The sequence below is a fragment of the Anabrus simplex genome, chromosome 3, assembly GCF_040414725.1.
Source record: "Anabrus simplex isolate iqAnaSimp1 chromosome 3, ASM4041472v1, whole genome shotgun sequence".
Classification (NCBI taxonomy): Eukaryota; Metazoa; Arthropoda; class Insecta; order Orthoptera; family Tettigoniidae; genus Anabrus; species Anabrus simplex.
The window spans coordinates 80,133,107-80,158,123 of record NC_090267.1 but is presented as its reverse complement, the minus strand read 5'-3'; the positions used below and the strand labels follow the sequence as shown (position 1 = coordinate 80,158,123).

Below are 25,017 nucleotides of genomic sequence, written 5' to 3'. Positions count from 1 at the left end.
AATTTGTAAGTCAATATGGAACTGTCATTAAATTTACTGTTTGTGATGGAAGAACAAGTACGCTTTACAACGCTGTGGTTTCTGCGGTACACATTACTATGTTTTTGTACACGATAATTTTTTATAAAGTCTGCATTTTCAGGATGATGGCTAAAAAGATTTCATTTAATTCTGGTGATAATATGTATTTAAATATGGGTGTGAGAAGGTTACGGTATGCAGAGTTTTATATTTGCCAGCTTATCGTCAGCTAATCTAAATTAACGAGTGTGTGTGTGCCCATATAATTGATAACATGTGGAACCTTAACAGCTTTTACAGTGGGTTTGACTACCGCCCATTTGTTATTAACTGGTGCATGAGCCTCAAGGTGATAGATGGCTTTATGGTGGATGCCATTGAAAGGTAAGCACTTACAACTTGTTAACAGTCTCAGACTCTGATGGCTCAGTGATACAGGTAGAGTTATCTACATTTAATATTTTAGTTATGTGTCTCCTTTAAACAGAAAAATGGTGCTAAAGCCAGCATGAAGGGAGTGTAGTTTAAAGAAAAGCTTACAGATGAAAAACAGCTATGTAGCAGGTAAGATCATCTACAAAGTATGTAAGTGGTGGTGGAAATATGGGGTGTTTACTAAAGATCTGCATGTTTAAAATACAGGTACTAATACTTGTTTGATGATTACAACAGTATATATTGTAGTGTTACGTGGCAAATAGTAACTAGCACTGTATTATTGTATGATTATTAATTGTCAGGGGTAATTGCCAGTCATTACTAGTGATGGGACATTCGATTCATTTTACTGAATCAATTCATTTGATTCTGTTCACGTTACTGAATCGATACAGTGATCCGATTCACGGCACATTAGTCACTGCCTACTGCATCTGTGTAGTATGTGCTGGTAAGATAGCAGCAACAGCATTCAGTGCTCACAGCTGCCATCTGGTCTTCATACTATGAACTCCTTTCTTAGAAAAAAATGCTAGTCACTCTAATACATCGAAGGTTTCCGGCGACGCAGGGTGGGAAAGGTTAGGATTAGGAAGGTAGCAGCCATGACCTGAATTAAGGTACAGTCCCAGTATTTCCTGGTGTGAAAATGGGGAAACTACAGAAAACCATCTTAACGGCTGCCGATGGTGGGATTTGAACCCACCATCCCCCAAATGCAAGTGCATAGGTACGCGATACTAACCGCATGGCAACTTGCTCAGTAATTTTTGAAAATATGTATTTTTCTATCAGCTGAGGATTTTTTAAAATCATCATATTTTGTATAGGCTACCTGAGATGTACAGTAGCCCGCTGGTTTTCTGATTCAACATACTGTTGGTTAAGTTATTGCGTCTGTCCACATATGATTGAAGTCTTGTGCAACGATGTGACACATGAACTGAGAGAATCCTGAGTCGTTCTTCCCAGTATAAAACAGGTACTTTTGAGTGGTCATGAGCATGACTCATAGTCATAGGACAGGCTAGAGTCGAGTTTGTCAAATGTCAACTAAGTTATAATACTAAGATTCATTAAACTAATAAATAGTATAACCTAATAGCCTACCTACTTACTAGCTACTTCAGAATTATTTTTTGACTACCTTTTTAACACTGCATATAAATCCATCTATTATTTAAACCTCCCTGTAAGAAGAGGACAGTGAATGCAAATGGGTATTATTTTCAAATGAGCTGAGCTTGAGAGTGCATTATAGCATACGATTCTTTCAGTGTACCATGGCTCACTGTATGTCTCACTGCAGCGGAAGCTCGGCTCTCCGTCAGTGTCCAGTGAGCCGATAAGGAGCCGTGTGTATCTTGTGTCTCACTGAGCTGTGCTCGTTCACGATTCTTTCGGTGTACCATGGCTCACTGTATGTCTCGCTGCAGCGGAAGCTCGGCTCTCTGCCAGTGTCCAGTGAGCCAATAAGGAGCCGTATGTATCTTGTGTCTCACTGAGCCGCGCTCGTTCACGATTCTTTCGATGTGCCATGATTCACTGTCTCGCTGAGAGTAAGCTGAATCATGTGCCGTGAGTTCACCATTCCTGTGAATCAGTTCACTTGGACATTTGAATGAATCGATACACTGCTTCGAATCATGCATTTAGTAGCCAACACTAGTCATTACTACGAATGAATTGTTCATCAACAATTAGTTGAAGGTATGATGTTTTCTCAACGATTCATTTGTTTCCTATATTCGTCCCTGTTTTTATCTCCTTGTAAGATGTGTATTGTTTAATGTAACGCCTTGTGTAACATAAATGCCTACATGCTTGCCTGTTTCCCATTTTGGCTGATGATGACGCAAACACAGCGTCGAAACTAGTTCCAAGTACAAATACATGTTATAAATAAAATATAACTTTTTGTATTGAAAAGGTGGACCGTTTTAAGTTTTTCCTATCATCCTTCTCAGTTCAATACGGACAAAAAATGAAATTCTTAGGTTTAAATAGTTGAAGGTAGTTAACATCTGTTCAGATAAGATCCAATATAAATACAAGTAGATATTATCAATTGTAAGTAGAATGTTTTCGTGTAAGAGTTTACTAGAGGGGGAATCAGATATAAGAACATAGTCATCTAGTGTCATGAAATAAGCATCAACAAGGTATGTTTGCACTGGGAAAATATTTTGAAGAAACAAAACAGGTAATTACAAAGTTCATTGGAAAAATCTGTAGGCCTGTGTGAAGTATGATTAAGTTGCAGATGAAATAGATATATAGCCTCATTAGTCATATCATTATGAGTTTACAATACTGAATTTACAGTTACGTACTTGCATCACAGCATAAGGTATCCAGGAATCATTAACTGAGTACATTTTTACTTACTCATGCAAGGTATCTAGTGTATGCTAGATACTGTACAAACAATCTGGCCTTTATCTGTATAATGCTGTATATATTCTTTTTCGTCCCTTATCCAGGCAGCTGGACCTCCAGGCACTTCTTGCACCTCGTTGGAGACACAAGAGTCTGGGGTACTCTTTAGATCTTTGTTCTGATCCACTTGATGCTTCATATAGGCTATGATGGACTTGCCACACCCAAAGGCATTTTATATCTTACTGCCACCCCTAACTTGGAGAATAGATGCTTTTGCTGCTGCCCTTATCCTGGAGAACAGACAGTGTTGCTGTCTGTTGGTTTTCAGTGGCATCTCCTCCACTGGGGAACCATTACCCAACTAAAGGAGCTCCTCTGCGTAAAACCATTGGCCTCTTTAGAGAGTAGGGTTATTTACGGCCACCCAACACTCGGCATTGGGTCACTGGCTGTATGGTCTACTCCATCCTGTAGCATAGTAACCCTGGCCAATGCTATATCTATGCTGAAGTACCTGAAGGCATTGTTACTGCTGTTCTGTGACTAATACTTTATTTAGTCATATCAGGAACCTACTAACATAATGGAAAAATGTGTGAAAGATCTAATATAGCTGAGTCAGCCTCTGGATTCCAGCATCACAGATTCAAACCCAGCTTTCAACACTCCGTGTCATATGATGTTGGCATGTAAAAGATCTCTAGTGACACATTTGGTGTTCGCCCAACAAAATTAATTAAAACTCAGCCATAGACACCCATGAGAGATTTGGTTTATTCTTCCATGTAATAGGCCTGGAGTAAAATGAAATGTTGAAATTTATAAGGAGGCAGCCAAATGGCATCACATTAAAATGCCTGCACATGGTAACTGAGGCTATATTATTATTATTATTATTATTATTATTATTATTATTATTATTATTATTATTATTATTATTATTATTATTTTGTCATATATTTCGACTAAGTGATAACAGAGTTTTAAAACAATTATTTAATTACTTTTGGAATAGTAAATCAAAAAACAATTGGTTTAAAGTGATTTGGAGGAGTTGAATATTACCATGCAAACCATAGAAAACAGAGGCGAGAAAAGTATTTTGAAGAATAAATGCATCAGGCTTCCTCTGACCACTGTACAGAGGAAACAATATGTTATAACGGATGCGGAGAGGGCAGCCAGGTCAACTAGACTCAAGAATGTTTGGGAGAAGAAAAGGAAGACAAATTTGTTGTAGTCTGATTTAAGTGCTCTAATGTGGGTGTAAATAAATAAATAAATAAATAAATAAATAAATAAATAAATTATTGTTGTTGTTATTATTATTATTATTATTATTATTATTATTATTATTATTATTATTATTATTATTATTATTTTAGGACCACGCCAATACCACTTCACTTTCTTCTCATGGTTATCAATCAATCAATACTGATCTGCATTTAGGGCAGTCGCCCATCCCTTCTTTCTTCCTCTTTCTCCACAGTGCCTTCATTCTTTCAGAATGTTGCACTCTTCTCTCTTCAGTCTATCTTCCCCCTCTGCGCTCTTTCTTTTCTTCCACAAGAACTTTTATGTTGGAAAGTCTTTTCCTGAATTGGTCTCTATCACGACATTCTTTATCTGCAATTTCTAATCTCTTGAGTTCTTCCTTCATCTGCTTGGCATATCCCCCCTGGCTCTTCAAGTAGTATATTTTATTAAAAATTTATTTATTTAACCTTGTTGGATCCATTCTGACCATGTGTCCATAGAATCGCAGCCCTCTTTTCCTTATTGTTGTTTACAGGTCTTCTGTTCCTTTGTATATCTCCTTATTTGATCATAATCTGTAGTTTCCCTCTACCAACCTGGGGCCGTAAATCCTCCTTAATATTCTCCTTTCAATCTTTAGTAGTTTTTCCAGGTTCGTTAGTGTTGTTGTTTCCACCCCATACAGAATCACTGGTTTTACCACAGCATCATAATGTCTTAGTTTGGCATTAATGGAAAGATTCTTTTTGTTGTAAATGGCTTTGGTGGCAGCGTTAAGCCTTTCCAACTTAACTCTCCTATTTTCCATGGCCTCTTTATCCATCCCGTTATTGACAATCTCTCCCAGGTATTTAAACTGCTTTGTGACCTTCACTTCGCCATATTTTGTCTTCATTGTTCTTTTCACATATTTCCTGTCCGTTTTCATCACCTCTGTTTTTGTGAAGGAGACTTTTAAACCTGTTTTCTCGGCTATCTCCTGTAGTTCATATATCTGTGTTATTGCTTCCTGTTCTGTCTCAGCGAAGAGTGCCAAATCATCAGCAAAGGCCAAACACTGTAAATAAATTGAGTACTTCCTTTCCCGCCCCACTTGTGCATTAAAGTCCCCCAGGAGAATTTTGATGTTATTTTTTGGGATCTTGAGTATTTCATCCCCAAGTTTGACATGTTTATTTTGACTACCTATTATAGCACCTGAGTCATTATGTTTCCACAGTGTTTTCATGACCTTATCTAGAACCACGTTGAAGAGTGTTGGGGATAAGCTGTCACCCTGTCTCAGACCTGTTTTTATCTGGAAGGGTTTGCTGATCTTTCCTCGAAATTTCACTTTGGATATGGTGTTTGTTAGTGTTAACCTAAGTAAGTTGAGTGTTTTTTGATCGATGCCATATTCTCTCAAAATTTCCATCAATGTGTCTCTATCTATTGAATCGTATGCTTTTTGAAAGTCAACGAAAGAGATGAAGATGTTCTTTGGTCGCTCATTGTAATATTTGATTATCATTTTTAGACTCAAGATATGATCCTGACAAGAGCGCCCTCTTCTGAAGCCACCCTGATACTCTCCCAACTTGTGGTCAATTTGCGGTGTCAGTCTGTTCAATAGGAGTGTAGGAAAAATCTTATACGCGACAGATAAAAGTGATATTCCTCGGTAGTTGTTGACATCTGCTTTCGTTCCTTTTTTATGTAGCGGTTAATGCCACTAGCCAGTCTTCTGGTATTTTTTCATCTCTCCAAATATTCCGGAACAATTCTGTCGCTTCAGTGATAAAGGCGTCATTGGCTATCTTCCACAGTTCTGCTATTACTCCATCTTCACCAGATGCTTTGTTGTTCTTTAGGGAGTTTATTACTTCTCTTACTTCTTCCTCGTCTGGTGGTTCGGAATCTGGGTTCTGGATTGTGTCCTTCTCAATCTCCAATTTTTCCCATGGCGATTCACAGTTAAGGAGGTCTTTAAAGTACTTCGCAAGGATCACACAGTTATCTTTATTGTTCAGGGCAAGAGTTCCATCTGTTTTCTTGAAATGCAGGCTCGGTGGTATATAGCCTTTGATTGTATTTTTAAAGGCTCTATGGAATAATCTGGTATTATTTTTCTTAAAGTTTTCATCCATTTCTGTGACTTCTGTCCTAAGGTGTTCTCTTCTGACTCTTCTCAGTGTTTGGTGTGTGTTTCCTTATTTCTCATGATTTTTCCAAATTTGTCACAGTCTTATTCTCGTTCCATGATTTCCACGCCTCAAGTCTCTCTTTGATTGCGTTTTTGCATTCTGCATTCCACCATGCATGCTTGCTTCGACGTTTCATAGATGCTAATTCAACTGCTGGCTCTTGCAGATTTTTTGTCACTTCATTCCAATTTTTTGGCACCTGTAGCTTTTTTCTGTATTCTTCCCTCTTTTCTTGGATGAGTAATTCACGGTCAATTTTTGGCACTCTATTGCCACAGGTATGTGTTTTTCGTCCGGGTATGAAATTCATCTTAAACTGTGATAAGTAATGGTCTGATGTTACATTAACCGCTCTTCTAACTTTGACGTTATGAATTTCCTTGTAATTGTTCTTGGATATCACTACATGGTCCAGTTGAAATTCGCCTAGCAAGGGGTTTGGTGATATCCATGTTTTCTTTTTGTTGGGGCGTGCTTTGAAATGGGTAGACATGAGTTTTAAGTTATTCATGTTGCATAAATTGATCAGTCTTTCTCCGTTTTTATTCGTCATGTTGTGTGCCGGTTATTGTCCAACCATTTCAATGTACTTCCTTTCCCGCCCCACTTGTGCATTAAAGTCCCCCAGGAGAATTTTGATGTTATTTTTTGGGATCTTGAGTATTTCATCACCCAGTTTGTCCCAAAACTCAACAATATCAGGGTTCTTTTTATTATCCTCATTTATTGATGCATGGGCATTTATCAGCGTGTATTTCTTATTCGCTGATTTGACCATCATGAGCGATAGTCTTGAGTTTACACTCTTGAAGTCGACTACAGTGTTTAGAAACTTTCTGTTTTCTACAAAGGCTGTTTCCAGTTGTGGGACGTTTTTCATGATCTTTTTTCCGGCCTTTCCTTTGAAGATTCTGAACCCATCCGATTCAAAAGGTTCTTCATCCTTGTACCGCGTTTCCTGGAGGGCCAGTATTGAGATGTCGAGTCTATGTAGCTCCGCTGTTATCTGTTTCACTTTTCCAACCTGAATAAGGGAGTTTATGTTGAATGTTCCAAAATAGTATTTTCTCTTATTCTTGAATTTAGCAATGTTCTTGTGGTGCTCCGATTCACTCACGAGCTTCAAAATATCAGGCACCCTGGAATCCGAAAGCCTGATTTTGTCTTCAGAGTAATTTAATTCGTAAGAAGCTTGTTCCATGATATTAATGATTATTTGAGGGGTTGGACATAGTCCAACATTGTACAACTAAGGTTGTTAGCCTTAGAGGGCCTCATGATATTTTCTGGCGAAAGGCAGGCATTTCCTCCTACCTTAAATCTGTGGCTTAGTTCTAAAAGGGCTAATGTCGTTTTTTATCAAAATTGAGATATTAACTGATACAAATGCGTTTTATCCTGACTCACAACAGTTTAAAAGGGCCAATGTCTCTGTTAAGTATTAAACGAACAGTTAATGTTTAATTAAATAAGCCCTTGCCAATAATGTTAGATTACGAATAAAGATTAGAGACCTGGCAATTTTTAAAGAATACGATAGAAAAAAATTAGCATTTAATAGGGTGACTTCCACAAAGAAAGTATAAAGTTATTTAAAGTTAGTCATTAAAAAAAAATAATTGGAAAACTATAAGCAAAACTTCAAATGCTCATAGCTCAAAAACAGGTTTTTTGACATTGGCCCTTTTAGAACCAAGCCACACAAATAGGTATGGTTTTCCCACCAATTATTATTATTATTATTATTATTATTATTATTATTATTAAATAATAATAAAATTGGCTTATGCAGAAGAACTGTACTTTGTTTGTGGCTTCCGAGGAATAATAGTGGTTTAACTTTTGGTGCTGAAAGTGTATTAGTGTTATCTTGTGATTTTGTTCTTGTATAATATTGTTTTGGGGGTAATATTTAATATGAATTTCATGCTATAAATGCCCGCCATCTTGGTAATTGGGGCAATTATTCTATAGATAACACTATCTAGAGGTCACTCCATATATCTGAATAACACTTTTGACCTAACTGCCCCCTTTTTGGTTTCCTTTGTCATTATTTCCATAGAAACCTCGAATAAGATATCCACTATTCTTTATATTCTCGGCGTTACCTAGGTCACACAGCTGGCCACTATTGTCAGCCATCTTTAAGACCGGCAATGCGACACTTCTGTACTGGACAGCATACTACATTATTACCTGGTCAGTTCACGTGGAGGTGTAGTTCCGAACTAAGTACGAGCTAAGCATAACCCTGCATGAGACACTGGGATGGCCTCTTCAACCCCAACACGGCACTAATAGGGGAAGTTTCCTGTAGATATACAGAACCTCGCGGATCAACTGAGGTGAATAGAACTGTGGTCAATGGCTTCGATGGCAGAAAAGGACTTATGTCTCAATGGCAAAGAGGGCGGAAGAACCAAAATGAAATCCACTTCGCGTCTGGCTTGGATCGAACGACAAAGTGGTCAGCGTCTGTTTACTTAGTAGGTACGGCTGTACAAATTAGATTCCAGGAACTAGCAATTTCTGGTCCTAAACTCTCAGTGGAAACACTGGACTAATCCTTGATTACAAGCAATTATGATTCGTGAGAGTATGTACAGAATTACCCCAGGTGATAACCAATCCACCCGTCCATGGACAGCAACCAGGTTTTCGGATTCCGGGGGACCTGGGCTACCACGATCACAGAGAAAGTCGGAGTTCTCTGGCAAGCTACCATCAAAGAAACCCACATACATCGGGACCTTCAACATTAACACGTTACTACAACCAGGCAAACTACACACCTTAACATCAGAACTAGATTGGCAAAGGATACAGATACTAGCTCTTCAGGAAAAACACGCCTTACGGATGAAAACACACTAGACTATGGTAATACCGAGCTCGATAGCTGCAGTCGCTTAAGTGCGGCCAGTATCTAGTATTCGGGAGATAGTAGGTTCGAACCCCACTGTCGGCAGCCCTGAAAACGTTTTTCCGTGGTTTCCCATTTTCACACCAGGCAAATGCTGGGGCTGTACCTTAATCAAGGCCACGGCCGCTTCCTTCCCACTCCTAGCCCTTCCTTGTCCCATCATCGCCATAAGACCTATCTGTGTCGGTGCGACGTAAAGCAACTAGCAAAAAAAAAAAAAAACTATGGTAATTATTGAATTTTCAAAAGTAAAATAGACAAACAAATAGGAAGAGGTGTCACCCCTCCTTTTGGTATGGCTTTTGTAGTTCACAAAAGCATAGTTGACTCAATAAAAGAAGTCACTCTCATAAGTACTAGAGTAATGACTAGGCGCGTACAATGTGCGAACAAAAAAAATACACAATAATTAATGTACATGCCCCCATGAACATTGAAAATAAGAAGGACTTGCAGAAAGTAGAACAATTTTGGTCTAATCTCGAAAAAATCTTGGCAGCAGTCCCCAGAGAAGATACAAAGATATTGCCAGGTGATTTCAGTGCACAGATTGGTAGGGAAAAAGAATACCAAAAGACCGTGGGCAAATACCCAGCTCATAAATTTACCAACAAGAATGGCATGAGACTTATTGAGCTGTGTCAACAGAACAACCTGAAGGTAATGTCCACCTCTCTGAGGAAGCATCCTCGAAAACAGAAGATCTGGAGATCACCTTTACAATCTCTTGCAGAATATCAGATCGACCATGTAGCCATCACCCATCCTTTACAGAAAGAAATTCATGACGTGCAAGTTCGAAGAGGAGCTAATATTGATTCTGACCCCTATTTAGTGCGTATCAAAGTGAAATTTACCCCAAAAAGATTCCACTGCAAGAAATATCTTCAGAAGTTTGACACGAAAAAGATAAAGGAAACTAACATAAATGAAGAATGGGAAAAGGAAAAGGCGGACACCTGGCAACAGTTCCATGACAAGATCATTATAAGAGCTAAAGAGATGATTCCATTGAAGAAGAATACGAAACACCCTTGGTGTGGGACTCTGCATATGAAGAAGCACTGCAAGAGCGGAAGAGAGCTTTTCAGAAATATAACTGTAAGAAGTCACTCAAGACTCAACAGCATTATATTCAGACAAGGAAGGAAGTGTCAAAAGTAATTAGGCAAACGAAGAGGAGATACATGAAGGATCAACTGGAATCTGTAGAAAAAGATTTCCGAGATCACAATATGCGAGACTTCTACAGGCCTTTTGCAGGAAGAATCCGTGGATACACCCCACAGAATTTATGCTTCCGAAAACAAAACGGAAAACTCACGCTGTCTAACAAGGATAATTGTAAGGAGTTGGTTCGATATTTCTCTGAATTACTCAATTGCCAGGAGCCAACATTACGATGGCCCAAAGAAACTCCTGTACACGTAAACTCTGAATCTCCACCACCTACCAAAGAAAAAATCCAGAGACACATCTTCGGACTCAAAAATAACAGGGCGTCTGGAGAAGATGGCATAGTTGCAGAACTGTTAAAGAATATAGGCCCAAATACACTTGAGGAGTTCACACTAATAATCATGGACATCTGGAAAAAAGAAAAGCTACCTGAAGAATGGAAATGTGCACTTATCCATCTGGTATACAAGAAAGGTAACAAAACCGATGTAAATAACTACAGAGAGATTTCTCTCATTCAAGTCACCTACAAGATTTTCTTCGCTTGTCTTCTTCAGTGAGTACAAGAACAGCTTGAACACAAAATTGGAGAATATCAGGCCGGTTTCCGACCTTGGTGGTCCTATGTTGAACAAATTTTTAACTTGAAGACGATATTGAAGTGTAGAGCAAACCGAAGTTCTCCGATTATTTGTAGTTTCGTCGACTTCAAGAAAACGTACGATTCGGTCGATCGACAGTCTCTTAGAAGAACAAGGGCTTGACCCAGCCATTAAGACTCATCAAGGAAACACTCACGGACACGAAATCAAAAGTGAAATTCATGGGTGAAGTATCGGAGCCCTTTGCCATTAAGACCGGCGTGCGACAGGGTGACGGGTTGTCACCACTGCTTTTCAACCTTGTTCTAGACAAAGTCATTCGAGAATGGGAGAAGGATTTGAAAATTCAGAAGTACTGGAAACACATTCAACTTGGCCGAAAGAACGATTACATAAAGGTCAGTTGTTTAGCTTTTGCAGATGACGTAGCAATACTAACAGACAGTGATATTTCAGCGATCAAACAGATTGAAGTCCTCAAGGAATGCGCTGAGAAAACTGGACTACAAATCTCATTCGAGAAGACCAAGTTTATTTGCACTAAATTCGACATTCAGGAATTACAAACAGAATATGGGCAGATCAAACGAGTTGCAAACTTTAATTATCTCGGTGAGATCCTAGAACCAACAGGGTTGGAAAAGGAAGCACAGAAAGTTTGATTACAAAAACTCTAAAGAGCATATTGGAGAACCCGTGACGTCTACAACAAGAAATGCATGTCCATACATACAAAAATCAAACATTACAATACGGTGATTAAACCTGAAGTGCTGTATGCAAGTGAAATCTTGGTACTTAATAATAAAGGTGATCTGGAAAACATCTTGAAGGAGGGAAGGAAGATCTTGAGGAAAATTCTGGATCCAGAGGAAAAAGAAGAAGAGTATAGACTCAAATCACGCAAAGCTATGGAAAGACTGTCCAACCTTGTCGCAGACATCAGAAAATGAAGACTGAAATTCTATGGACACATTCACAGACTATCGTCTTCAAGGCTAAGCCACAAGATTTTGACATATACTGAAAAACTGAAGAACGTGCCATGGATACAGGATGTTAAAAATGATCTGGAAAAGGCCCAGATAGAACCATCAGAAATACTGGACAGAAACATTTACCATCACAAGATAAATAGTTGGGTAGTAAAGCCAGAGAATGAAGTCCCTAAAAGATCGGGGACAAAGTGGTCAGAAGAAGGGAAACAGGCACGCAGTGAAAGAATGAAAGCAATATGGTCTGTTAGAAAGGCGAATTATAAATGTAATGAGTGATCCAACCGGGTCCATATGCAAATAATAATAATAATAATAATAATAATAATAATAATAATAATAATAATAATAATAATAATAATAATAATAATAATGATGATGATGATGATGATGATAAATAATAAGAATAATAATATAATATATATATATATATATATATAATTTTATATATACTATTATTTTTTCATTTTTTTATTTTTTATTTTACATTGTATGGCCTACATTGGACCACTCTAGCCAGTTAGTCAATTATACAAAGGATTTCTTGATTTCCTATTAGCCCAATATTTTTTCATTCTGAGACATGCTGCCTTCCTTTGTTCTGTTGAAAATATCCTCCCATTAGACCTTTTATTGATCTTGGTAGCAATATGGTCTGTTAGAAAGGCGAATTATAAATGTAATGAGTGATCCAACCGGGTCCATATGCAAATAATAATAATAATAATAATAATAATAATAATAATAATAATAATAATAATAATAATAATTATTATCTTAATTTTTTCTGTTTTGTTTTTGAGATCATCTATTGTTATTTGTAGTTCTTTAACATCCTCCTTAATTTACGTGATCCATTTAATCTTGGTCTTGCTATTCCATAATTTTTCAATTATTCTTCTGCTAATTCTGGTGTCAGGTTTTCTGATAAGATGTCCAAAGAATGATTTTTTATTTTATATTTTGTGGCCTACTTTGGACCACTCTAGTCAAATGGAATGTTTTTTTCCCTAGTCATGCTCAATACTGATTCAATTTCGTTATAAACTGTTCTATTTGATGCTATTGTCCATTATCGTGGTAGTGTTTATTTATGCATGTTCTAATTATTTTTCTCTTTTAAGTATTTTATCTGTGTCAACTGCATTAGTAGTTTTAAAAATGGTTTCACTAGCATAAGTTATTCCTGGCTGTGTGACTATTTTACAGTGTCTTAATTGTACTGCTATCGATAAGCTTTTTTTTTTTAATTGTATGTAGTCGTGGTAATATCATTTGCTTTGTTTTATTTGGTTAATCTGTTATGCCAAGCTGGTTTCTCATTAAGATTATAAGTTATGATTTTTCCTAAATACTTAAATTTATCAACAATTGTTATTTTATTTACCAGGGGGGATGTGTAAACATGATCTCAGTTTGATTCCCATAGGGAATATCCCAAAGGATATTATAAGACCTATTTTTTGTGTTATTTCCTGTAGAGATTTAATTTGGTATCAAGTTTCCTGAAATTGTTGGGCAATAGAATGAGGTCATCAGCAAATCCTAAACAGTTTAGACTTAAATTTTGTTTAGAGCTTCCCACTTTTATGTTCTTTTGTTTGACCTTGTACCATTCCCTTATTATAAATTCTAATGCACAATTAAATAGTAATGGTGATAGTCTCCTTGTCTTAAACCTGTTTTAATCAAAAATAGTTCAGAGACCTCTCCTCTAAACTTACTTTTGATATGGTACTGTGTTAGTTAAGTAATTTCTGTCAGTTTAATTAATTTGGGATGAAGTCCGAAATTCCGTAAAATTTCTAACATGGAAAAATCATATGCCTTCTTAAAGTCAACAAATGTTATTACTATAGGCTTGTTGTGATTTCTGTAGTTGTCTTCCAAAAGTTTTATAATAGTCGCTAGAATTGGTGTTATGATAATTAACTTCACTGCCGGGCTGAGTAGCTCAGAGGGTTGAGGCACTAGCCTTCTGACCCCAACTTGGCAGGTTCGATCCTGGCTCAGACTGGTGGTATTTGAAGGTGCTGAAGTACGTCAGTCTCGTATCAGTACATTTACTGGCACATAAAAGAACTCCTGCGGGACAAAATTCTGGCACCTCGGCATCTCCGAATACTGAAAATGTAGTTAGTGGGACGTAAAGCCAATAACATTATTATTAATTAACTTCAATGGAATTTATTATATCCTTATGAAATTCTCTCAATTTTTCTAATATTTTGTTAGAATTTCTTCTTGATATCTTTCAGGTTGATAGCATTTTCTTCTGATTTAAGGGCTTGGAACTTAAACCATGCCTGATATCTCTCTTTATGAATTTCATCACATTCTGTCGTCCACCAGGCACGTTTTTTAAGAGGGTTCAATAGAGCTAAATTTTCAGCTTGTCTTTTGAGAACTGGGATAAATTCTTCAAGGTCATCTGTCACTTTTATTGTTCCTTATACTGTATTTGTCATTTTTTTATTAACTGGTGTGGGTCATAATTCCTCTTTACTTTATTAGTTTTGATATTATTATTCTTTATTGGTGTGAATTTGTTTTATTTTGACAATGTATCTATTCCTCTTAATACTTTTCCATTATAAATTTCCTGATGGAAAAATGTATCCATACAAACATGGTCTCATTACCATTCCCTTTCCTCCAATCAGGATGTTCCAAATTTTAAGCTTGTTTAATTTCCTTTTGAAATATGTTGATTTAGATAAAAGGTTATGCTCTCTGCAAAGTTCAACAAGTCGATGGCCATTCTTGTTTGTAAATTTGTGTGGAGCCCATTTCCCAATTATATCTCTATACTTATTTTTCCTTCCTAATTGGGCATTAAAGTCCCCTAATAACATTTTAACATTATTTTTATTTACTTAGTTTATTATGTGTTCAAGGAGATCCCAAAATTTATCCACTTCTTTCTTTGTTCGTGTTAGAAAATAATTTCATTAGTAGGGGCATGGGCATTTATTAATGTATAATTTTTTTTTTGTTTTAAAGGTGAGAGTTGCAATTCTTGGTGATATTGCTTGAAAATCAATTATAGAATCGATATTTTTTAAATTCACTATAAATCCTGTTCCAAATTGGGGACTTTGATTCTTAACTCCTCGGTCAGGTATCCCATTATAAATTCTATAACCTTGTGATTCAAAAGGTTCTTCCATTGTGTTTCTCATTTCTTGAAGGCCCACTATTAACATTTTTTATTTATCTAATTCATCTGTAAAAGTCTCATGTCTTCCAATTTTACAGAGTGAATTAATATTGTTAAATTAATAAATTTCATTGTTTGGCCGTATTGAACCAAGATTACAACTTTTATTATAATTTGGATCCACCTTATTCAATACATAAAAACTGGTGTTTAGATGAAATTACAACATATATTTCAATCAGAACTAGTTCCGACGCCCCTCTGCGTCATCATCAGCTGATATAGGTTCGTGGAAAAATTGGCAATCATATAAATTTATCTACGTCAAATTGAACACAATTTAAAACCATATTAACAACTTAAAACTGTTTTACGATTATACTGTCTCAAAGTCCATATTTTCTACAAGTCCGAGACTTGCGAGTCTTAAACCATAAATTGATAAAAACATATGCAAACCGGTTTGCTCACTTATAAAATAACATGGTTTTAAAAGAACAACAACTTAAAAATAAAATAGTCTTGAAGAAACATTAGCTTAATTTATCACACTTCTTAAAACGTGACGTAGAATCGTAATAAAATACTTCAATAAAATCTTCAGAGTCGCTTTAATGGATCAATCCTAGTAAGGTGGAAACGAGCAATCGGTCTTTTAAGATGTTAACAAGTACAACGTTCTCAGTTCATTGCGGACCTATAATAATAGGATTGTGATAAACTATCACTTAACTGAAGAGGCAATATATAAAATTACGTCTTATAACGTAAACGTTTTTACGTGACTCACCTGAAAAGATCGCTGTCCATGCAAAGCACAATGAAGCCTAGCGAGCAGTGTTGTGATAGTAACCAAGTGTCCAAGGTTGGTCGGGACCGAAGGGGAGAAATAGGGGAAAGTGGAAGGAGCAACTGAGGAACGGCAACCTGTTGGAGCTCCAGAGGGCGTGGTTGTAAAAAGCAACCAGTAAAGCTATTACGCATAATATGAAACACCGTCCTATTGACCGGGATATGTACATTTTTAAAAAACTCAACTAGTTCTGATTGAAATATATGTTGTAATTTCATCTAAACAACAGTTTTTATGTATTGAATAAGGTGTATACAAATTATAATAAAAGTTGTAGAATTAATATTGTGTGTTGCAATGAACTCATACATATGAACCCAGGACTCCCCACTGTAAAAGCTCTCCCCAAGATACACAAAGCTGGAATTCCCATCTGCCCAATTATCAACTATAGACCAAGCCCCTTATACAAATTATCACAATTCATCCAACGTTTCTTAAGAAAAAATTATCAATTTTTATCCAAAAAGTCCATTAAAAACACATCAGAGCTAGTAGAAAACTTAACAATTTCAATTTGCAACCGGATTACTCCATCCACTCTTTCGATATTGTAAACATGTACCCAAGCATACAAGTATCAAAATTAATTCCAATAATTAAAAACAATTTAAACAAAAACAGCCACTTAAGCAAACTAGAGACAAGACTTTATCACAGTATTAAAACTAATCATCAACAACAACTTCTTCACTTTCGACAATGTTATATATCAACAAGATGGTTTGGCAATGGGGTCACCGGCCTCAGGCATCTTGGCAGAAATATACCTGGACTTCCTCGAACACACCAAAATTGACAATGAATTTGGAAACATTCTCTTTTGGGCCAGATATGTTGACGATGTCTTCGTAATCATGAATGAGCAATCAATTAATGCCTCCACCACCCTCTTAAAACTCAACACTATTGATTCTCATATCAAATTCCCACTAGAATCCGAATCAAATCAAAAAATCAACTTCCTAGATTTAACTATCACTAGAAACTCAGATTCTTTCAGTTATAAAATATTCAGAAAACCTACTCAAACAGCCTCCACCATTCGCCAAGATTCAGTGCATCCCCAGTCCCACAAACGAGCCACATACAACAACCTAGTTCACCGAGCCTTCAGCATACCTATGTCCAAGAAAGATCTAAAGAACGAACTTAACACAATTCGCGGAATTGCAAAATACAACGGCTTCAGCAATCATTTTATAGAAAGGATAATCAATAAACACAAACATCGCCCTAAAACTACCCTCAAAAAAGAAGTGACTAAACCTCTAACATTTTCCACCTTCACGTTCAACAATGATGTCTACAAGTTAACCAATATCTTCAAGAAACAAGGCGTTAAAATAGCCTTCAAAACCAACAATAAGAACACGAACGTCTTACACAATACTTCACACATCAACAAGACCAGCAGTTTTTTAAAATCAGGAGTTTACAGGATCAAATGCAACACCTGTGAAAAATCCTACATCGGACAAACCGGTAGAAACTTCAATACCAGATACCACGAACACACTAATGCAATAAAATACAACAGGTTTTCAGCCATCGGCTAACACATGCTTGATTATAACCATAATTTCACCAGTATCGAGCAGGACATGGACATCCTCGAATTAGCAAACAAGGGCCCTTTACTCAACATAATGGAAAATTACTACATACACCTAGACCAATACTTCAACGCCAGTCACAATCTCAATGAAATCTCAGAGAAACCCAACATACTCTTCGATCTATTCATCACTTTCCTCAGAAACAATAATGCAGCCAACCAAAACTCAATCCTAAGTCTAATCAAAGGTACTTTTCCGAGACAATTACCCTTTTTCCCACACCCTTCAGCCCCGCCTTAAAAGCTCCCCACCCCCACCTCACCCCAAGCCACCTCCACTCTTCCTAACCCCCTCCTAACCCGCACGCGCCTGCCCTCCTCTCTGCCCACACTTCTATCGCACACCATCAGCTATACTACACACACCGCAGCGCGAGGTAAGCGTCCTTTCACTTTATGTTAACCTTTTCCTATCTCCATTTTTTGTTTTTACCGACTTTCTCCATTTAAACAGGTCCAATTTGGTTTCCGCTAAGAACTGAGAATCAATATATCCACGCGCACTTTCCACCTTCTTCTCAACCAGAAATTTTAAAATAACTTCACGTCCAACAATCAACAACGCAACCGACCAACACAGCTTTAATACACCAAATACCTAATTTCTCCACTTAAGTGATCAGTGTCAAGCCGACTCGACATTAAAAGAGTATCACTCTTTACTCTCCAGACTTTGTACATACTTGTATATATGTTTATATGTGTTATTTTACATTGTTTCTTTAGTACGAGGACTACTGACATCCACGAGGTTATATTTTTACAACTCTAAGCACCCCACTAGTACTTTGTTCCAAACTTGTTTGTATATATATTATTATTTACTACTCACCTGTACCATACTAACATTTCTCATCTCATTACCAAACTTCACTTTATAAATTATAAAATCCATACGATTATCACAGTTAAAAAAATAACATGTTTTAGGATTCGACAAAAACTTATGTATGCTTTAATATGGCTGATGATGACCCCTAGGTGAGTCGAAACTAGTTCCATGTAATTTATAACATTGTAAATACATATTAGTACTGAATAGGTGGAAACCTTTACTGTGTTACTATTCATATGTGTGTTTGGTCCGCGAGAGCTATTTTATTTCGTTTAAGTCCGCCAGCAAGCTGGTGAGGACCCCCCTGTCCACCACCAGGGACGCGCCACATCAGAGTATCGCCTGTATGCCTGCTATTATTATCATCATCATCATCATCATCATTATCCACAATAAATGACACAGCCCAAATGGCCTTTGACCTTAATGTGTTAATAATGTTTTTTTGAAGTTAAGAGAGAGAGAGTTCCATCATGACTCCTAGAAATTTTGAAGTAAAACGATGTTCAAGAAGAGTGCTATCTCAAGAAACACTCTTATTTTCTCGTTGCCTCCCTGTTCTTGAGGTGAAAAGGGCAGAATTGTGTTGTGATTGGGTTAGGTTTCAGGTGATAACCTTATAACATGAGCTAGCCTTTCAAGTCATCTATCAATGTTGATTTCTCCATCTTGAAAGGAGGAATGCCCTTCTTACTGCTTTCTATTGCGTATGCTATGTTTGAAGTATTTAGTTAACAATGTACTCATGTCATCACTTCTAGAACTTGTTTACCGTTAAGGAAAATTAATTTTAAAAGAACTTGTTCTATCACCATCCTGACATCCTGCTAGAAATACAGCCCAAGTTCTTTGAGTTCCATCTGCTCCAGTTTTGTATTTCCTGCATGGTAATTCATCTTTCCTTGCGGACATCACATGGTCTTGGATATATTAATTTTATACGATAACTGCTGCACACTTCTCTTCCACTGCAGTTGTTCGGTACATACCAACCAGGTCATCAGCATCCACCCAACTGAGCCACACCCTACTATTTTATGTTTTTTCAAGGTATGATTCATGTAAGAAGAGTGAAAGATCATGGCATTTCTTTAACCCAAGAACTTGTGCTGCATTAGTTCACTTTAACATGTGTCAACAAAAATGCTTTAATTGCCTTTTTATGTTTTTAAAATTCGCTTCTTATTTAAATATCCATTATATCTAAATGATCATTGCCATTTCCAAGTGAGTTCATGTAAAACTTGAAAAAAGAAAAAATGAAATGGCGTATGGCTTTTAGTGCCGGGAGTGTCCAAGGACACTTTCAGCTCACCAGATGCAGGTCTTTCGATTTGACGGCCGTAGGCGACCTGCGTGTCATGATGGGGATGAAATGATGATGAAGAGGACACATACACCCAGCCCCCGTGCCAGCGAAATTAACCAATGATGGTTAAAATTCCCGACCCTGCCGGGAATCGAACCCGGGACCCCTGTGACCAAAGGCCAGCATGCTAACCATTTAGCCATGGAGCCAGACAAAACTTGAAAATATTGTTTTATAATATGCTTTTTATTTTATAAATAACCACAGTACCTTCAGTATGATTCATAACTTCATTCGTGGTACTCTGCATTTTGATTTTGTCCTACAGTATTGTTTTTCTTTCCGTTTTGTGGTATTGTACCAGTTATGCACGGTACATGCCATATTTTTTTTTAATCAATAATATTTAATCATCACGCGAGACATTTACTGCGAGCTGGGTCTGTCTACGCTCAATGGAGCGAGCCCGCCTGAAGCAGCTACAGCTGTACGAGTGACATGGTTGCAGGAGCAAGATAGGCTACCCGCGTGTTCTGCCATGTGCTACCCGTCAAGGACTGGCGTGTTCTAGAAGAAACGTCACACCTTCCCGAATGTTCGACTAGGAAATTTTCAAAACTCCTTCAGGAATGATCGTATCAACTCAAGAGATACGTCATTTTGTAGAGAATCATGTAAACGTCTCTAATATTAAATTTAAGGTAAATCCATTGAGGGATTCTCGAGTTATTCAACTTCATAGAAATCATGATATCTGATGATATCGTATATAAGACGAGCTCAGCCTAACCAAGGCAGTCATAGCTGGGAGTCCAGTCTGACTCACCACGCTGCATCATTACTCTGTTCGTCGAGACAAAGTGCTGGCAAAATCTATCTTTGAATTCTACAAGTCTGTCAGTTAATTGGAACTTAGAATCTGTATGCGAGTAGAAACTCTGATATGTGATAAGTCTTTACAGTGGACTTAGATTCTGACAGTCGATTGAAACTTGGATTTTGTGCATGTATTGAAACTCCGACATGTGATAAGTCTTACAGTGGACTTAGATTCTGTCAATTGATTGGAACTTAGATTTTGGTGCACGTATAGGAACTTTGACATGCGACAAGTCTTTATAATTGTGGAACTTGGCTTCTTACCACTTTACAATTATGGAACTTATTTCTTACCTGCAAGTGTTGTGAATTTCAAAGTGACACACCGCTACATTCTATTAACTGTAGAATTTCTTAAAATTCAGTCAGCTTATTTTCTTTCATTTATTAAGTGATCATGAAAGTGTTTAAACTTTTTCACTACCCTAAATGCAAGTGATTACCTATTACACAATTTATACTCATGTGCTTCGACACAAGTGATTAACTCTGAGTAGAAGTGAACGATACTCAATTCATAGTGAAATTAATTTACAACTGTGTATAATAATTGCTAACTTCATTATTTCTTCAAATTTTGGGTTGAAGTGAACGATGCATAATTCAAACTGTGTCGAATTTTGAACTGTGCATAATAATTGATAGCATTATTTTTTCCTCAAAGTGTTTAATAATTTATTAATTCATTACTGACAGCAGTGTCCATTGGATGTATTCTTGAGCAGTCGCATATTTATTGTAGTGTCAAGTGCGACCATATTTCAGTGGAAAGCAACCCTGAACTGTGCATAATATGTGAAGAGTCTTCAGTTTTGTTATTTCTAAAGCTTATGCTCATGAACTGTGATATATTTCCTGTCTTAATTTGATGCTATCCACATCTTCATCTTTAAATAACATTTAAATTCTATCTACAACAGACTAGTGAAGATCGACGTCATATTACGTCAATATTAAATCAAACGTTGGTGTCAAATAAGTGTCGGGAGACTGTGCAATTGTGGACGCTCGTGTGAGTAATAAAACGAGTGATTACCCCGCAAGGTCGCCGAAGAACATCAGAGACCGTCTAGAACTTCAGGGGTACGAATTCAGTCCCATGTCGGACCAACCTGGGTGTTCCGGCTCCATTCTATGGTGACGAACGAAGCCTGCAGAATAAGTTCTAGTGCAGTTCAGCTTGGTGACCTAGGAGTACGGGTTACCTGATAGGCGATGTTGAAGACGACGAAAATCTACACAAAGGTGATATCCAATTCAACATGCATTTATTTGAATAAACTTCATTCTTTAAAAGAACTTTCAAGTTTTCTTGTAGATAGGACCCTTCCTCCTGTACCAAGCCCTAGCTATAATTTACCTGGAACTGCCCTGAGACATAATTCGTGCGATTATAAATTAAATAGTAAATCTGGGCTATATTTTACTGGTACAGTATGTAGGGAAAATTGTCTTATTAACCTCTCTGTGATTTGAATTCACACTTTTTCACCTTTCTTATTCTGTTTCTGAAACAGAAATTCTTCATCAGTAGAATAAATTCCTGTGGTTTCTCATTTTCACACCAGGCAAATGCTGGGGCTGTATTCCTAGCTCTTTCCTATCCCATCATCGCCATAAGGCTTTGCTTATGATTGGTGTCAATGTTGCAGGCAGGAAAAACACAAGTTCCTTTCCCCAGTTCCCATCTAATCCTGCTGCTCTATGAAGCCATTTAATATTGCAGTTGTTAACATTAACATTGCATCTTGTTTTCTCCATTTTTCCAAGTGTTCTATTTTAATCAATATTTTAAATATTATCATAAAGATACCCTTCAGGGGCCAATGACCTTAGATGTTAGGCCCCTTTAAACAGGCAGCATCATCATCAAAGATACCCTTTTAAGTTGAGCTGTTTCAACCTAGCATTTACAGTTAGTTCATCTGATTGATCTATCATAGTATAAGCAATAGATTGCTTCTGTATCACTCTTCTGGAAGGTCTCTATCCAGCTTGATGTATTATTTCCTACTAGTATGTACCTGCATCTTTGCCAGCATTTATTAATTCAACCATTAGATGTTTTAAAATAATTTCTTTAAAATCAAAAACATTATATTTATTACTGCACATAGATTTTACATAAATTTCATGAAGTGCATTATTTCATTTTTAATTATTTAGTTACTTTTAGTGCCTACGATACCAGGTTGGTGGATGCTACAAATTAATAATATTAAAACAATATAAAATAAAATTATATAAAAAGCAAACTAATTTTTTCCTCATAGAGCTTCCAGATGAACTATATTAACCCTTTTGGTGCCGTGCTGTAATGCAGTGGTTGCACTAAGAATGCCAAGACAATTTTAATGAAAGTGCACCCACTAAGGAAAAATATTCTCCTACTTACATTTTTAAAAGGAAATCCCTGTTTTTTATTTTTTTCATAGCACTCAGGTGAATAGAAAAAATGTGAGTGTAACTATAATTGCATTAGTTCTTTATTTAAAAGTGTACAGATTTTTTTATTATTTTTTGAAAAACGTAGGTTTCAAAACTTGGCCTATTTTTTTTACGTTTATAGTGTACTTTTATCATGGGTATGATACCTTTGTGAGAATATTCAGCTAATTTTGAATAAAAATCTGTTTTATGCAATTCTTAATAGTACTTTTTGAGAATTATGAATATTTTTTTTTACAAATTATCCACGCGCAGGTTAAATAAACAAAATCTCTTCTTTACTTCAAGCACTTGTCAGTCGATAAATTATTCTCTAATGAATCCCTTAATGTTAAAATATTGCGTATTTTAATCATATTTCATATATTTATCCATCCTTACACCATTAGAATTAAATAAACAAACGAGATAACAAACAAGTGACACAAAGCGGCAGAGTGCAGGGCTACCACGCGCGAAACATACAATGCATTGAAAGAAAGCTTTTATAAAACTTCACTGATATCAATATTGCATGTTATTGATATTTTCAGAGAGTAAAAGCTTAAATCTTTTCAGCAGTATTACTTACACCGCCATCATGCAGCAGAAATTGAGGATACAAGCAAAAGAAAATGTGGCCGACAGATCGCCCCCCAGCATTTTTAGCAGCAGCTCGCATAGTCGATAGATTGGCTGCATGGCACTATGAGTTAAATGTCCTTCCACTTGCAAGTAAGATGTATAATGCGTTTGCCTTTCAACTCTTGAAAATTCACCCCTCGTGGGTGGGGGACGCAGACGAAGAATACGCCCACGGTATCCCCTGCCTGTCGTAAGAGGCGACTAAAAGAGGCGACCTAGGGATGATTATATTAGAACCATGGAACTCGGTGTGATTAGTACCACCACGTGGGGAACACCATGGCTCGCTTTCCCTTGCGCATAGTACCACTATGTTAGGTACCAAATAAGTTTGTGATTAGTAGCAAACGAGAGCGCGACGGCTTTTACAGTACCTGTGATTAGTAGCACTATATAAGCAACACCATGGGATGACGGAACCCATGGTTCTGGCTTGCCTGTGATTAGTACCCACTATATGAGGAACACCACAGGATAGTACGAGTCCCTGTGGTTAGTACACGTATGTGATGAACACCATAGGTTTGCGTTGCCTGTCAATGGCGCCGCAATGTGCGAAACACAGTAGGTCTCTAATACATGTGCGAATTTCATTACCTGTGAGTAGTACTATAATGTGTGGAATACTGCGAGTCTACGCTACTCTTGATTAGTACCGCAACATGACAACTACCATGGTTCTACTCTTCTAGCGATAAGTACCATTATGAGGGGCAGATGACTTGTATGTTGGACTCCTTTCGACTACAAGCATCATCGATTCAGTATCGCGCTATAGAATCAGTCCCTTGGTCAGTAATACTATTGTTTTACGCCAGCTTCTGTGCATGTTAGGCACTGTGGGTCGGTTCCACTGATCGTTTTAAATTCATATCCATCCATCCATTCATTCTTTGTCCTCACGTTTTGAATTGTGGTCATTGGAGGATTTTTTGTTTTTGTCATTTCATTTCATCTCATTTTGTACCATTAGGAGCCGATGATCTAGATGTTAGGACCCTTTAAACAACAAGCTCATCATCATCTTGAACAATCCACATACATTTGACCATGTGAGAAGCACGGTTTCTGAAGATCGAGTCCTACAACTTTAAGGAATTGTCGTTGTGCCTTGTTGATGCATATAGCAAAACTCAAACGGGTATCTGCAGACGTCTGAATTGAAACGATATATCTGAAGGGATGATTTGAATCTGAAGAATGAATACTACTTCGCCTGCAGAATATCCTGTCATGATGGTGGCTTCAATAATATTCAGCATCAGTTCTGTGACTAGGAGTCATGTTTCATTGCAGAGGGAAGTA

The 25,017-nt window shown here is 37.1% G+C and overlaps 1 protein-coding gene across 1 annotated transcript in view; it reads left to right on the top strand.

Moving 5' to 3' along the window:
• Cep97 (centrosomal protein 97kDa) overlaps window positions 1-25,017 on the top strand; it is a 275,047-nt gene that overhangs the window by 125,074 nt on the left and 124,956 nt on the right. Inside the window, exon 6 of the mRNA XM_067142588.2 lies at window positions 322-405. Within this exon, the coding sequence (XP_066998689.1) occupies window positions 322-405 (84 nt within the window). The remainder of the gene's footprint in view (window positions 1-321; window positions 406-25,017) is intronic.